The sequence below is a fragment of the Macaca mulatta genome, chromosome 9 (assembly GCF_049350105.2).
Source record: "Macaca mulatta isolate MMU2019108-1 chromosome 9, T2T-MMU8v2.0, whole genome shotgun sequence".
Lineage (NCBI taxonomy): Eukaryota > Metazoa > Chordata > Mammalia > Primates > Cercopithecidae > Macaca > Macaca mulatta.
The window spans coordinates 24,756,275-24,773,503 of record NC_133414.1 but is presented as its reverse complement, the minus strand read 5'-3'; the positions used below and the strand labels follow the sequence as shown (position 1 = coordinate 24,773,503).

The window sequence follows — 17,229 nt, the reverse complement described above, 5'->3', positions numbered from 1 at the left end:
ACTCCTGAAGATATCACCTCACACTGGTCAGAATGGTTATTAAAAAGTCAAAAAAATAACAGATGCTGGTGAGGTTGCAGAGACAATGGAACACTTGCTTATACACTGCTGATGGGAATGTAAATTAGTTCAGCCACTGTGGAAAGCAGCTTGGAGACTTCTGAAAGAAATTGAAACAGAACTACCATTTGACCAAGCAATCCCTTTGCTGGGTATATATCCAAAGAAAGATACATCATTCTACCATAAAGACACATGCATGTGTGTGTTCATTGCAGCACTGTTCACAATAGCAAAGACATGAAATCAACCTAGATGCCCATCAACGGTGGACTGGATAAAAAAAAAATGTGGTACCTATACACCATGGAATATTACATAGCCATAAAAAAGAATAAAATCACATCCTTTGCAGTAACATGGAGGGAGCTGGAGGCCACTATCCTAAGCAAATTAATACAGGAACAGAAAACCAAATATTGTGTGTTCTTACTTGTAAGTGAGAGCTAAACATTGAGAACATATGGACACGAAGGGAACAGTAGACACGGGGGCCTACTAGAGAGTGGAGGGTGGAGGTTGGGAGGAGGGTGAGGATCAAAAACTACCTATTGAGTACTATGCTTATTACCTGGGTGATGGAATAATCTTACACCAAACCCCTGTGACATGCAATTTACCCATGTAATAAACCTGTACACGTACCCTCTGAATCTAAAACAAAAATTGAAAAGGAAAAAAAGGGTCTCATGGAAGACCCTTTCTATTTCTTTGCTTGATGTTTTATGTCTCCCTCTGATGCTTGGAATTGCCGTGGCCACTGTGAAACCAAACATTGAGATACTCTGGATGTGCTGAGGTAGCAAGGTAGAAAGATGAGAAGCAGAGGGGTCCTTGGTAATGTCATTGAGCCATGAAAGTAACCCTGGACTTGCCCTGTCTCTGACCTCTTAAATTCATGAGATAACAACCCCTCAGTGTCGAAGCCACTGTTAGTTGGCTTTTCAGTTACTTGCAGCTGAAAACATCTCAGGACATATTGCTCTGCTAATGATCTCTGTGACTCTGTGCCAAACTGTGTTTCCAAAGGCACCTGTGACACTCTCTCCCACTTACCTGCTTTTGTGCAACGTTACGTCGCTTCTCTGCCATCAAGAGGTGGAATCTGATTCCCCTCCCTTGAATCAGGGCTGCCTTAGTGACTTGCCGATAAGCACAGAATGTGGAGGAAGTGAAGCTGAGTGACTTTTAAATTAAGGTCGAAAGAAGTCTTGCAAGTTCATCCTTATTCTCTCTGAATGTTTGCCCTCTAGATTGTCCTTCCCTGAATTCAGCTGCCATGCTGACAAAAGCTCATGCCATATGGAAGATCTACATGTGGGTACTACTGGGTCTCCAGGCTCATCTCAGCCCCTCCTTTGAGTCACCCCAGTCTAGGAGTCAAAAATATGAGTGGAGAAGCCTCCAGATGACTCGAGCTACCAGCCACGTAGAGTCTTTTTATGGAGGAGAGATAAGCCATCCCTGCTGTGCTTCTACTAATTCCCGACTCATTGAATTTGGTTTTTTTCTTTGTTTTGCTTTTTATTTTGGGGTCTTTTTTTTTTTTTTTTTTTAGAGAGACAGGGGTCTCACTGTCTCCCAGGCTGGAATGTAGGGTGTGCTCATAGCTCACTGTAGCCTTAAACTTCTGGACTCAAGTGATCCTCTCGCCACAGCCTCCTGAGTAACTGGGACTACAGGCATGTGCCAGCACACCCAGTTAATTAAAAAAAATATATATATATATATACACACACACACACACACACATATATATATAGTAGACATGGGATCTTGCTATGTTATCCGGGCTGGTCTTGAACTCCTATCCTAAAGTAATCCTCCTGCCTTAGCATTCCAGAGTGCTAAGATTACAACCATGAGCCACTGTGCTGGCCTAATTAATATTTAATGGAAGAAGACAGAAGGAAGAAAGAGAAAGAGGGAAGGAGGGAAAATGAGTATTATCTGTAGCAGTTTTATATATATTGATTTTGTAACCAAACATCTTGCTAAATTCTTGTGTTTGTTTTAATAATTTTTCTATAGACTCTTTGGGGCTTTCTATGTAAACAGTTATGCAATTGAGAATACATATTTTTGTCACTTCATTTTTCATCCATAAACCATGTAATCATTTCAGCAGTGCCCTGTCTGGAGCAGCTGCTGCAAAGATGCTGGATGCAGCAGGGGAGACATGACCAGGGTTGTACACTCTACTAAGCCGGCAGGAGCCAAGAACAAGCAGGAATGGTGCCCACCTCCTGAGTTGGTGATGGGGGAGCTCCATGCTCCTAGAGGCAGCTGCAGCTGCCCAGCCATGGCTGCACACCCAGGGATCCCTGTGCTCTTGGGGGCCCAGGAAGCCCCCTGCCTCCACAGGCTCAGAAGTGCCTGCTCCTGCTGCCTGGCCTTTCCTTATTCCTGGCACCCACTCTTATTTTGGAGCAAAGTTGTGGCCAAGCCTGGGCACTGTCATGACCTGGCCAGGTGTGTGTGTGCTTGGGATGGTGCTGACACACCAGGCCTCTGCTGCTTTGGTGCCCTCCAGACTTTGAGTGCCAGCGAGCACAGGAGGGAGGCCATGGGGGCACTGAGGGTGGCACAGCACAGGCCTGCAGGTATCCCTTGGCATGAACAGCCTGGGCACCGTGAACAGCAGCAGGAAGTGACAGGCTCCTGAGTGGAAAGGGATGTGTCACTGCTGAAGCCCCACCTTCAAGCCAGGGATGGCCTGAAGCCTGGGGGCCAGGCTGCCAGTTCCACAGACTGGAGTGAGAACTTATGGTGCTTTTTTCAGGCCCACCTGTGGCTGCACATTGACCAGTCGGCATGCACTTCCTCCCCTCTGAAGCCCATAAAAACCCTAGACTCAGCCAGACTCTGGCAGAGGTCGGGATGACCTGCCTGCAGAGAGGAGTTATTCACTGTGGGGTCTTCTCTCAGCTGAGAGCTGAACAGATATCAGGATGACCTGCCTGCAGAAAGGAGCTACCCACTGTGGGTCTCCTCTTATCTGGGAGCTGAGCAGATGCCGGGATGACCTGCTTGCAGAAAGGAGCTACCAACTTCAGATCTCCTGAGAGCTGTACTGTTGCTGAATAAAGCACCTCTTTGCATTACTCACCCTCCAATAGTCTGCATATCTCATTCTTCCTGCATGTGGGACAAGAACTCAGGACCCACCAAATGGTGGGACTGAAAAAGCTATAAGGCAAACAGGGCTGAAACACAACCCTCACTCACCACACTGCAGGCAACAAGAAGGAGAGAAGAGCTGCAGCCCTTGGGGAAGCCCAGACCTAGAAGCTCCCTGAGCCAGTGTTGTGACACCCTCTTTGGGGCTCTGCAGTTCCTGGTGTCTCCAAACTTCCAGGTACCACTGTGTTCCCCAGTGCCAGCAGTGGAAGCCACTTGTGGTATACCTGGTCCAGCTGCAGCCTTGCAGGGAGCTGGCGCCCTTGCTGGCACCTGGAACTGCCCATCCCCCTGCAGCTGGCATGCCTAGCTGTGTGTAGTGGCTGGACCCTGCACTCACTCATGCACCCCTTGTCACTGTGCACCTGGCTTGCCCTTGGCAGGCATGGGATCCAGGCTGGTAGCATGAGCTGAGCACAGCCTGCCAGGTCAAGCGGGTGGAATGAGCCTAGCAGGCCTGAGCAAAACTCAGGCAAAAGTGCCACTGACCACAGAGGTTTCTGGCTGGCAAAGCAACACCCCAAGGATCCTGTGGCAGCATGGTGGCACATGCTTGTAGTCCTAGCTACTGAGGAAGCTGAGGTGGGAGGACTGCTTGAACCCAGGAGTCTAATGTGAGTGAGCCATGATTGTGCCAGTACACTGCAGCTTGAGTGACATAGCATGACCTTGTCTCTAAAAGAAAAAAAAAAGATGCATTTAATCTATCTCATCCAGTATTATTCTTGTTTATAATGAGAGAATAAGTCAGAATTTTGTGGTTTTTAAAAACATGTTTTTGGCCAGGCGTGGTGGCTCATGCCTATAATCCTAGCGCTGTGGGGGGCCAAGGCAGGCAGATCGCTTGAGCTCAGGAGTTTGAGACTAGCCTGGGCAACATAGTGAGACCCTGCCTCTACAAAGCATACAAAAAGTTTAGCTGGGCATGGGGGCATGCGCCTGTGGTCCCAGCTACTCGGAAGGCTGAGGTGGGAGGATCACTTGAGCTCAGGAAGTTAAGGCTGCAGTGAGCCGTGATCATGCCACTGCACTTCAGCCTGGGTGATAGAGCGAGACCCTGTGTCAAAACAAACAAACAAACAAAAACCACATGATTTTATAGTTCTTTGTGTCGTCCACAATTTCTGGGACATTGATCTTTTTCTAATATATATCACATGGTCAAAACTATAGCTAAATAATTAATATTACTCTTTGTCCATACACTTTATACTTCTAGGAGTAGAAAGCCATGGAAGAATTAAATTCTTCATGTTCATCAGTTTTTCGTAAATATGTGTTAAATATGCTTAATTGTGGTTAGTTGACTTACGAAAAAATTGTTTATATTAAAGTCATTATTGGAATCTTTGCTTTGGCTTGTTGGCATCACTTTGATCCATGACCTCAGACAGCCTTCCAAATCCTGGCCACCCAGTTTGTTAAGGCTTAGTCATAAGGAAGAACAGAGGAAAGTTGAAAATAAAACGAAGTGTTGTATACACTTTTTGTAGATTGACAAGTATAAATGACTCTCTGCTGCCCTCTGGAGACCAGTTAAGGACACAAGTACCTGTACTTTTTTTTTCAGCTATGAACAAGTTTCTAAATTTATTTAACTTTTCTTTTGGTCAATCGAATACAGCAAAGATGTAGAGTTGTATGTGATTATCTTTATAGCATCTGTCTTGCTAGAGTCTCTCTCTCTGTTGGCTAATGTGAGAGGCTACGTGAGAGGAAACCCATGTGGCAAAGCTGAGTGTAGCCTCTGGCTGACAAGAAGAAACTGAAGCCTCCAGTCCTATAGCTGAAAAAAAAGTGGATTTTTCTACAACCTGAGTGAGCTTGGAAGCAGATCCCTTCACAGTTGCTCTTCAGATGAGACCACAGCCCTGAACACCACCTTAATTGCAGCCTTGGGAGACCCTAAACAGAGGACTTACCTGAATTCCTGACCAATAGAAACTATGAGATAATGTGTGTGTGTGTGTGTGTGTGTGTGTGTGTGTGTGTGTGTGTGTGTGTGTGTGTATTTTAATTTAATTTTTTTTTCTTTTTCGTTAGTGACAGGGTCCTACTATATTGCCCAGGCTGATCTCAAACTCCTGGCCTCAAGTGATCCTACCACTTCAGCCTCTCCAAGTGCTGGGATTATAGGTGTGAGGCACTGTGCCTGGCCAAACGTGTGTGTTTTAAGCCACTACATTTGGGGTAAAACTTTTATGCAGCACTAGATAACAAATTCATCCTTCATATTTAGTGAGCCATCAAATCCTACCAGTTTTTTGTTGTTGTTTGGTTTGGGTGTTTGTTGTTGTTGTGTTTGAAACAGGATCTTGCTCTGTCGCCCAGACTGGAGTGCAGTGGCACCATCTCTGCTCACTACAACCTCTGCCTCCTAGGCTCCAGCAACCGTCCCACCTCAGCCTCCCAAATCGCTGAGATTATAGGCATGAGCCACCATGGCTGGCTGTCCTGCCAGTTTTTTATCTCCTAAATTCGTGTCTTGTTATTTTGCCTCTGAGCCAGTTTGGGTAGTCAGCATTGCTCACCTGGCCTGTGGCTGGTACCTTCTTATCCCTTTTGGTCTTCATTAAGTCCATCGTTTGCCCAGGCAACTGGGTGGTCATTCAAAACACAAGTCTGACCACATCCTGCCCTGTTTAAATCCTTCAGTGTTTCCTCCATGGAAGTTTAAGTGCCTTAGCATGGCTTAGAAGGTCCTTTCATGTCTTCACTTTTATCTGTTTCCACTTCTTAGCCAAAACTTTACCCTCCTGCAATACTGGGCTGTCACCTGCTTCTCTCAGCTCACCTCAAGTTATTAACCTCCTCCCTGGAATTTTTGCATAATGTCCCCCTTTGCTCTTTCTCTGCTGACTAATAGCTACAGTGAATTGTGTCACAGTTACCCAGTACATGTTGATCTGTCCACTAGACTGTTCCTGCAGAGCAGGGACCGAGTCTTGCTCATCTTTGTATTCTCATAGCAGACTGCGTGACATAATAGGTTTTTGACAAATTTTGTTGAATAAAGGGTTGAATATGATCAAGAAGAGTGTCAAGATAACTTGACCTACACCATGGTGCTGGAAATAGATCATGAATTCCTAGTGGAAATTTCCTAGAATAAAGGCAATCCATAATGTCAAGGTCTTTAACTGTTCTTTCACTCACGTTTGGATTCATTTCATCCATCCATTGTCTGATTTTCCAGCAGAGGCCCAGAGCCAGTCCTTGTACCCATTGTGTGTAATCTAGTGGTCAAGAGAGATAACAAACTTAGCAATTACAGTCCACATTGGAGGTTTGTACCCAGTGGGTGCAAACTCTCTGGCAGTTTGGGTGAATAGTTAAGGAAGACTTTTAGGAAAAGGTGATTCCTATGCTGAGCCTTGAAGGACAATGAATATTTGGGGGAGATGGGGAGAAAACAGGGAAAGAGAAGAGAGGGTGAAGGAGAGGTGATAAAAGAGATTTTGAGGAATTGGTTCATGCAATTATGGGGGCTGGCAAGTTTGAAATTTGCGAGGCAGGCCAGCAGGCTGGAGACCCAGGAAAGGCTTGATGTTACAGCTTGAGTCCGAATGCAGTCCTCTAGGAGAATTTCCTCTTCCTCAGAGAATCTGTCTTTTTCTGAGAAGGCCTTCAACCTATTGGGTGAGCTCCATCTACATGATGGAAGTCTGAAGATTAATCTGCTTTACTCAGAGCCACCGATTTTAATATTTATCTCATCTAAAAATGCCAGCAACATCTAACATTTGAAAAAGAGTACCATGGCCTAGCCAAGTTGATGCATACAATTAATCATCACAGATACATATATGTGACTATATAGATATGTGTGAATGTGTATGTGTAAGTGTGTAGATACATTTATGTATATCCTAGTGCTGTCTATGGAGAGCGCCTAGAGGAAGTGACACTCCTATAGCAATGAGTACACCTAGAATTCAGCTTTTAGATTTAAATGATATTCTACACTCAAAGAAACCAGGGCTTTTTGGAGGAGTAGCCAACTCCAGGGCAGTGACAGGGAAAATGGAAGAAAGGCCTGCAATATTTTGTCATAACCAAAGCAAGGAAATGCTCAAAAAATTATGAAGGTGTGTCAGAACACGGGAGTCAGCTGGTAGGGGCTTCCTTCATTCCACTTGGCCAATCTGGGAAAATTCATGCATCAAAATAAGCAACGATAATCATGAATTGTAACCATTTGAGTAAAATAGGAATCCATGAGCTCACCGTCATAAGTGAATAATGCATTTATTTATTTTGGGAAAAGGTTTATCTTACAGAAGTACTAACATATCTCCCTACAAATGCATATTAATACTTTAACTGGGAATAAATACGTATTAAGGACTATAACATGTATTAATTAGTATAATACTTATTAATTAACTTTACAATGAAGAAAGTTGATACTAACACCTTCTTAACTAAATGATAAAAGTTAATATCTCTATTATAATAACCTTCATTATCTAAAAAGGTTAATATATCACCTTTGAAGTAAGCAATTGACTTGCTTCCCACCCAATATTGTCATAGTCAATCTAAATGTTCACAGAGTAATTATTCCCTAGTTTAAATGTTGCAAACTAACAGCTGGACCTTAATGAGAATGATGGCACCAAAATATAGAAATTTTATTTTAGAAAGTTAATGAGACAACTGAAATTCCAAAAACATTTTCCTTGAACAGCAGGCAGTAACTATTTTGACGTTGTTACGGAACCCAAGCTGGAATTTCAAACTCCTGTGTTTGATAAGTGAATGGTGCAGCCTGATTGAACTTTGTCATACTCAGGCCCTCAGGCCTGGATGCCTGTTGCTCCTGTGAACTTAATAGTTGTCAGAAAGAACCTCTCGATGAAGGACAAGCGGTCACATGATTAGGTCGGGATTTAAACTAAAGGGTAATACATTTTTCAGTAAGCCACCCTAAGATGGGATGTTAAAATGGGACTCTTGGGTTTCAGTTTCATCCACAGCTCCAAAAGTAAAGAACTAAATACTGTTCAAAAGTGAGGTATGTCTGGGCGTGGTGGTTCATGCCTGTAATTCCAGTGCTTTGGGAAGCTGAGACAGGAGGATGGCTTCAGCCCAGGAGTTAGAAGCTGCAGTGAGCTACGATCATGCCACTGTACTCCAGCCTGGGTGACAGAGCGAGATGCTATCTAAAAAAAAGAAAAAGAAAAAATAGATGCCAGCAGGATATTCTTTGCAGGACATTCCAGGACTTGGTGGAACAGCTTAATTGGCCAGTACTAGCCCATCATCCATCTCCAGGAAATATAAGAGATATCTTGAATTTGGAAATGAACAAGACTGGTCAAGAGGACCATTTTGGGGAAAGCAGGCAGCATGGAGTGCTGACCCATAAATAGGAGAGAGAAAGAGAGTATTTCTCCTTCCAGCCAAGCAAGAGTGGAGTCTTGGACCACTTGGAGAGCTTGATGAGCATCCCTGGGTCTGAGGAATATGAGGACTGGTGTGGGACTTGCCACAGAAGGGCAGGAGGGCTGATAGAGCAGAAGCCTGCTGACAAGGACCATCTGGAGAGGTGACAGGATGCCAGCAGAAGGGCAGGTCCTAGGATAGAAGCCAGGCAGGCACTGCTCCTGTGAAGGGCATTGCAGGAGGCCAGGCCAGCATGGACCCCCCTAGGAACCAAAGGCAGCAGGTTACTGTCAACTGACACTTGTTTCTGTTCCCTTAACATTTCTCCCTCTCCTCTGCACCAGACCATTGGAAAATCTCAAATTGTAGAAATAAAAGGAAGAGAGGCTCAACCCTTCTCCTCCACTGCAGACTGCCAAGTCTAAGGGGGGCCAGAGTGGTGGGAGGACAGAAGCATTAATGGGTGAGAGTTGGCTAGACTAGAATTTTTTGTTTTGGTTTTGGATTTTGCTTTCCTCCCATTTTCTTTATTCCTTTTATTTTGTTGTCATTGTCTAAGATTAAAGTTGTTGTTACTAAGTTAAAAAAATAAAGCCATGATACCTTCCTGAAAGTTTTAAAAGGTGGGAACTATGAGACTAGAGACTAGATTTGCAGGGGCAGTGTGGAAAAATCACACTGCTTTCTGCTATCTCCCACAGAGTCTCACTCATTCCATAAACACTAGTGAAACATCAGAAACATTCCAGAAGATGAAGAAAAATGAATCCGTTGTATTTGGACCTTACAACTATTTTGTGAAAAGTCAAAAATAAATCCCTCCAGGTGGATTTTGGGGTTCCTCAAACAATTGCTTCAGCTGAAGTTTGAGGACTGACTGAAAAAGGAATATTTGAGTCTGCACTAATAAAATGAGGTGAGGAAGCATGTAAAAGTAAAACTTTTTTATTCTTCCAAAGAATTGTGGCCCTCCCTGCCCTGAAGTCCAGAGTGGTTGAGCCCATCCAGAAGGCAGGCTGGCTCATCAAGCACCTCAGCGTGGTACCTGGGTGAGATTTTAAATGAGTTTCCCAGGGCACTTCTGTGACATGCTCTGACAAAGACGACTTGGTGCCAGGCAGAGCATCATTCCCTAAACAGCCTGCATCACTTTCTCATTATTTTTTAGTGCGTTGGTCTCTGGGCTGTCATGCCATCTTTGTTTTGTTGGCTTTTTAAAAACTTTTGTTTTAGATTCAGAGGGTATATGTGCATGTTTGTTACCTGGGTATATTGCATAATGGTGAGGATTGGGCTTCTAGTATATCCACCCCCCAAATATTGAACATTGTATTCAACAGGTAATATTTCAGCCCTGGTCTCCCTGCCACCTTTTTCCCTTTTGGAGTCCCCAGTGTCCATTATTTTCATCTTTATGTTCATGTGTACCCGTTGTTTAGCTCCCACTTAGAAGTGAGAACATGTGGTATTTAGTTTTCTGTTCCTGCATTAATTTGCTTAGGATAATGGCCTCCAGCTCCATCCGTGTTACTGCAAAGGACATGATTTCATTCTTTTTAATGGCTGCATAGTATTCCATGGTGTATATATTAATATATTACATTTTCTTTATACAGTCAACCATTGATGGACACTTAGGTTGGTTCCATGACTTTGCCATTGTGAATAGTACTGTGATAAACATACAATTGCAGGTGTCTTTTTAAAGAGTAAAATAAACCCAACCTATTCAGAGCATAAAAATTACTTAGAAAGTAAGCAAATAATAAAGTGACCCCAAGAAGAATGTTCACAAGATAGAGAAAGGACATAGAGGTAGAAGGTGGGTGGGTGGGAGGCCTGTGCTAAGGCTTCCAGAGTAGCTGGCATCTGGATTTGAATGACAAACAGCCACAACAGGACTAAGTGCTAGGTTATAATACTTGCTGGGGGCTGTCTGTGTGTTGTAGGCACTGTCCAAAATTGTTTACATGCATTATCTTATTTAATTCTCACAATTCAGGTACTATTATTAATAGTCCCATTTTACAGATGATAACACTGAGACACTCGGGGTTTAAGAAACTTGTTCAAGGTCCCAAGCTGACAGAGCTGGTCTGCAGACTCAGGCTATTCCACTCTAATACCATTCTGCTAGAATGACAAGCAAGAGCTTGTTGGGTTGGCTAACAGGGAACTCCCAAGTGCTAAGGCACAGAGACCTGTGGCAACGTGGTGTTTCTGAGAAGTTGGATGCTGAGTGTATCAGTATTGATAAAATGCCCAGAGAAGACTGGCATGAGTTGCTGGCCAGGTAAGCTGGCAGCAGATCAGGAAGGCTGCATTTTGTATACCATGCTAAGGGAGCTGGATGTTAGCCCGTAGGAGGAGATGGGGAGAGCTGCATTTTAGAAAGGTTATTTGGCTACTGGATGAAGATTGGAGAGAAGTGACAAAACAAGAGGCAGGGAGGCTAGTTAAGAAGCTTTTACAATATCCAGGTGAACAAGGCAAGTACTGAGATTGTAGTGGAACAGGAAAGAAGGTGATGGGGTTTGGTAGAGATTTAGGGGTAGGTCGAACAAATTTGGTTAGTTGATGAAGGAGAATAAGGGGCTTAAAAGGGGTTTCTGGCTTATGCTGCTGTTAATTAGGGAATGTAGAAAGGATGACAGTGAAGATGTTGAACTCTGTTTGGATCTGTTAGATATGTGATGCCTAGTAACACTTAAGGGCCCTGGTGGAATAAATGTGTGTTGAGTAGAGTCTTTGAGCTATAGACATATGTAAGAATAGATGTAACGACTAGATCTACATAATCAATACTCTTGTTTAAAATCACCAAATTTAAGGCCAGGCGCAGTGGCTCTGTAGTCCCAGGACTTTGGGAGGCTGAGGCAGGCGGATCCCTTGAGCTCAGGAGTTTGAGACCAGCCTAGGCAACATGGCAAAGCCCTGTCTCTGCAAAAAATACACAAATTAGCCAGGCATGGTGGTATGTGCCTGTAGTCCCAGCTACTTGGGAGGCAGAGGTGGAGGCAGAGGTGGGAAGATCACTTGAGCCCAGAAAGCGGAGGTTGCAGTGAGCCGATTATACCACTGCACTCCAGCCTGCGTGATAGAGTGAGACTGTCTCAAAAACAAACAAACAAACAAAAAAACAAAACAAACAAAAACCACCCAACTAAATTAAAAAACTAAATAAAATCACAAAATTTTAAAAGTTGATACTGGATATTGTCATATGGAGTATTCCTTTTCACTCCTTTTAATTCTCCTGTACATTCATCTATGATTTTTTTATACCATGAAGATTATGCCAGTGCTGTTCATAGCTACCTTCATATATTATTATTCTTAGTCTGCTGATATTCATCATATTAGGACAATCTGAGTTTACAAATTTAACTCTTTTGAAATATAACATTAAGTGTATTAGCAAATATTACTAGGTTTTGCTATATTTCCTGTATGTTGTATGTACCCAAATATATTAGTAATAAACACACAAAGAATCAAATGGTTTCTTTATAATTTCAAAAAGAGTCCAAACTAAACCACAAGTTTTGCATAGCAGTGTTGAAAATGAGATTTTTAAATGCTGGAAGCAAGTAACATTATTCACTTTTAAAGCCTTTCATCCTTTTTTTGGTTTTGTAATATAATTCTTCAGAGTAATGAATGCAGATAGGAAGCAGCTAAATACTTAAAACAAGCTGTCAAGGTATGTTACTTCTTTCAACGTCTCCATTCCAGTCTATTGAGGAAATTAGTTGCACCAATGATGTTTACTTCCTTTTCTACATATTCAAATTTTTACTGTCTTCCCTTCTAGAGGAATATTAAAGTAGGATATTCACAAATCATGATGTCAATTTACTATTAAGATTTACCATTATTACCTTTTCCAACTTTACTGATGTATAATTGACAAATATAAATTGTATATATTCAAGGTATACAATGTGATGATTTGAAATACATTGTATAATGATTACCACAATCAAATTAATTAACACATACTTCTAGTTATTACTGTGTGTGGGGTGGGGGACGGTGGCAGTAAGGACACAAGATCTGCTCTCTTGGCAAATTTCAAGTAAACAATACAGTGTTATTAACCATAGTCACCATGCTATACATTAGATTGCCAGAACTTATTCATCTTATGACTGAAAGTTTATACCCTTTGACCAACATCTCCCCATTTTTCCCATGCTCCAACCTCTGTCAACCACCATTCTTTTTTTTTTTTTTTTTTTTGAGACAGAGTCTCGCACTGTCACCCAGGCTGGACTGGAGTGCAGTGGTGCTATCTCAGCTCACTGCAACCTCCACCTCCCAGCTTCAAGTGATTCTCCTGCCTCAAACTCCCAAATAGCTGAAATTACAGGCATCCGCCACCACGCTCAGCTAATTTTTTGTACTTTTAGTAGAGATGGGGGTTTCACATGTTGGCCAAGCTAGTCTCGAACTCCTGACCTCGTGATTTGCCCACCTAGGGCTCCCAAAATGCTGGGATTACAGGTGTGAGCCACCGCGCCCGGCCTGTCAACCACCATTCTACTCTCTGCTTCTTTAAGTTCAACTTTTTTAGATTCTACGTATTAGTGAGATAATACAGTATTTATCTTTTTATGTCTGGCTTATTTCACTTAGCATAATATCTTCCAGGTTCATCCATGTTGTCCCAAATGGCAAGATATCCTTCTTTTTTATGGCTGAAAAATATTGTATTAATATATACATTATACATACCACCACTGTAAATATTCTATTGTGCGTGTGTGTGTGTGAGAGAGAGAGAGAGAGAGAGAGAGAGTGTGTGTGTGTGTGTGTGTGTGTATGTAACATTTTCTTCATTCATTCATCTGTTGATAGATATTTAGGTTGTTTCTGTATCTTGGCTATTGTGAATAATGCTGTAATGAACATAGGAATGCAAATATATTTAAGAGCATGATTTTATTTCCTTCAAATATATACCCAGAAGTAGGATAGCTGGATCATATGGCAGCTTTTAATTTTCTGAAGAACTTCCATACTATTTTCCATAATGGCTGTACCACTTTACATTCCCATCAACAGTGCACAAGGGTTGCCTTTTCTCCATACCCTTGCCAATACTTGTTGTCTCTTATCTTTTTGAAAATACTCATTCTAATAGCTCATTCTTATCATAATGAGGTAATTTCTCATTGTAGTTTTGATTTACATTTTCCTGATGATTGGTGATGTTTCATGTACCTGTTAGCGATTTGTATACCATCTTTGGAAAAATGTTTATTTAGGTCCTTGGCCCATTCTTTAATCTTTTCTTTTAAAAAAATTGTAGAGAAGGATGTCTTGTTATGTTACTCAGGCTGGTCCCAAACTCCTGGCCTCGAGTGATCCACCTGCTTCAGCCTCCCAAGTAGCTGGGATTATAGACACAAGCCACCATGCCTGGCATTTACTATTGCTTTATGAAACTTCTAATTTTGTTAATGCATTGTTTTTCTTGTTTTGTTCAACTGTGTATCTGTGTTCTCTTGCATCTCATTGAGCTTCTTAAAGATAATATTTTGAATTATTTGTCAGACGATTTGCAGATCTCCATTTTTTTGGAGTCAGTTACTGGAACTGTATTCGTTTTCTTGAGAGTGTCATGTTTGCCTGATTCTTCACTACCTATATAGCCTTATGTTGGTGTTTGTGCATTTGAATGAGCAAACACTTCCTTCAGTCATTACAGACTGGTTTTGCTAGGTAAATATTTTCTTCTTTTGGGTTCCTGAGCTGATAAGATTGCCTCCAGGATTGCAGTTGAGTAGGGCTGCAGCCGAGTTATGTGGCTGCTGCTGGGTCTGCAATGGGTCCATGTTAGTGGGTCTATTACTAGGGGCTTGAACAGGCTTGCATCCTGTCTGGCCCCTGGAAAGAATAAACTGCTTCCAGGACCTTGGTCTGTAGAGTTGGTGCTGGGTAAAGAATATGCTTCAGGTTTCACAGTTGGGTTTGCAGATGGTGGGCCTGTTACCAGGCGCAGATAAGTGTTGTATTCCTTCAGGTCCCTTGGAGTGTTCCTGCTGGGTTACTGAGTTGGTCCCTGGGCAAGAAGAATTGGCCATGGACCATGGCTGACAGGCGCTTGAATGGAATTACAGGGCTGCGTCATGGCTTACACTGAGACTGGGGTCTGCAGACATACCTCCAGAGACACAGACAGGTGTGCCTCCTACTGGGCTCCTGGGCAAGCAGGACTGCTCTTGGATCATGGCTGAGTGGGCCGGAGCTGGGTCACGGGGCTACTTCAGGCTCCTCCATCAGACTGAGGTCAGCAGCCTGCCTCTAAAGGCATTGATGGGCATGTTTCCTGGTAGATCTCTGGATGGACAGGACTGCTTCTGCCCAAGGCTAGGAAGGGACAGAACTAGATGTAGGTCCACCCCAAGATCTGCAGTGGAATCAAGATCAGTGGGCCTGCCTTTGGGGCACAGAAAGGCATAGCTTTCATCAAGCCCCTGGGTGGGCAAGACTGCTCTCAGACTGCAGCTGAGAGGGCTGGGGCCAAGTTAAAGGGGTATTTCAAGATCTGCTGTGAGACCGAGGTCAGCCGACCAGCTTCCGAGGGCACAAATAGGCATGACTCCCAGCAGGTGCCTGGGCAGGCAGAACCGGTCTCAAACTGCAGCTGAAAGTGGGTTTGGTTGAGTTACAGAGCTGATTCAGGGTCCACAGCTGAGACTGAGGCCTGTGGGCGTGTCACCAGAGGCACAGGTGAACGTGATTCCTCCTGGATTTCTTGGCAGATGGTTCTAGTGGCAAGACCAAGTCCGCAGGGGGATGAAGCCATTTCTGGGTTTGTAGCTGGGATCATGGTCAGTGAGCCTGCCACCTAGGTGCATCCTGCCACTCAAAACAGCCCTCCTCAGTCTTGGGCTCCACCAGAGTTTTGCAGTCTTCTATCCAGGTCCCAAATCTCCCTCAAGGGCACTTTTGTCCATGAATGGCTGCCAAATTCTTGTTGAGTGGAAGTTCTCCTATTCTTCCATCTCACTCTTTGCTATTGTAGTTTACATGGCTGATACAGTTAGAGTAACTGATCATGCTTTGTGTTTTATAGGATAACACTGTGCTACGTAGTGCATAATAATTTTTAAGCATATATTTCAATATAAATAAATTTTCTTATTAAAATTGTATGCAGGTTACAAAAATAACCTCACAAAACAGCAGCTTAAAAGATGAAATGTTTTCTGGTGGTGTCTAATTTTTAATGCTGAGTGTCTAATTAATTTTTAATGCTACTTTTTTTTGTACCCAGCAATTTTTTGAGGTAGAAGAAGAGAACATTCATTTGCAAGATGCGAGTAGTGTCAAAATAAATATTTTGTTAAGAAAACTGAAAGAGAAAGAAGAAGTTATTAAAGAATTAAAAGAACAATTAGACCAATATGAAGATTTGGGATTTCAAAAAATGGTAAGTTTCAAGGCAAGGAATAATTAATTTTAATATTTGTAAAGAAAGTCATAAATAGTTAAAAGCTTGATTTAATGATAAACTAAAATCCAATTGATGCATTTTGGGCATCTCCCCATAATATAAGCCAGTCTAACTCTTTTCTGCTCAATGACCTATTCTAGAAAACCCATAGCAATATGAATAGGAGCAATAGAATGGTTCTGTATGTTTTATTTAAATGAAAATAACTTACATCCCACTGCAAAAAAAAGTCCTACTCTAGAAGAGTATGGGAGTGGATTTTTGTTGTAACTGAAGACTCCCACCCTTTTTTTGCAATCAAGGTAGTTTGAAAGACACAAAGTTAATCTTTCCAAGCCAGAGGTTCCAAGAAGCCAACTTGGAAAAGAATGACATTTTAATAAAAATATCAAGAAGAAAAATCTCAGAGGATTTTCCCCTCAGTTTTTGCCGTTGCAATGGGAACCAGGAACTGCTTTACTGGTTAGACAAACTACTGAAGGGAACAAAAATGGAATGAGTGAGAAGGCAGAAAGAAGAACCTAAACTCCTGTTAAGGAGGAAGTTTAAGGGCTTTGGAAAGTGTGGATCCTGAGAACAAATTCATTGTCATCTCATCTCATCTCTGCTCTGAGCCACCAGCTGTCTCAGGCCCAACCACAGTCCAGAGCTGGAGGGGATTTTGTTATTAAGTTCTAAGAGCAAGAAGCTGATTGTTTGAGTTGGAAAGGCTAACAGATACTGGGACCCAGGAGGAATAAAGGTCTATTGAATATCAATAGCAGGTATCAGATACTTCATCGATGGCATCTCTTGTCATTCTCACAGTTCAGTTTGCAGATGAAGAAGCAGAGACGGGGTGGTTAAGTAACTTCCTCACGGGCACACAGGTAGTAGATGGTAAAGATGGTACATATACCAAGGTTCACCTGAATCTAAAGTCCACTTACAGAGGGGGAGCTCTATCCTCTACAGTAAGAATTAAAGGTTGTAGTGAATATATAAGATGCATATGCATATAGAAAATGTATAGATTATAATGTATAGATTGTTATATTACAATGTGATATATTATAATACATTAATAATTATTAATAGATTAATACACTTAGAAATATTGACACATGCATACAGGAAAATCTGAAAAGTTATATGTC

General features: G+C 42.5%; 1 protein-coding gene across 1 annotated transcript in view; it reads left to right on the top strand.

The window, feature by feature from the left end:
- The window catches only part of C9H10orf67 (chromosome 9 C10orf67 homolog), a 138,015-nt gene that overhangs the window by 27,035 nt on the left and 93,751 nt on the right, over positions 1–17,229 (top strand). The window contains 1 exon segment of the mRNA XM_077945488.1: positions 15,914–16,069. Within this exon segment, the coding sequence (XP_077801614.1) occupies positions 15,914–16,069 (156 nt within the window).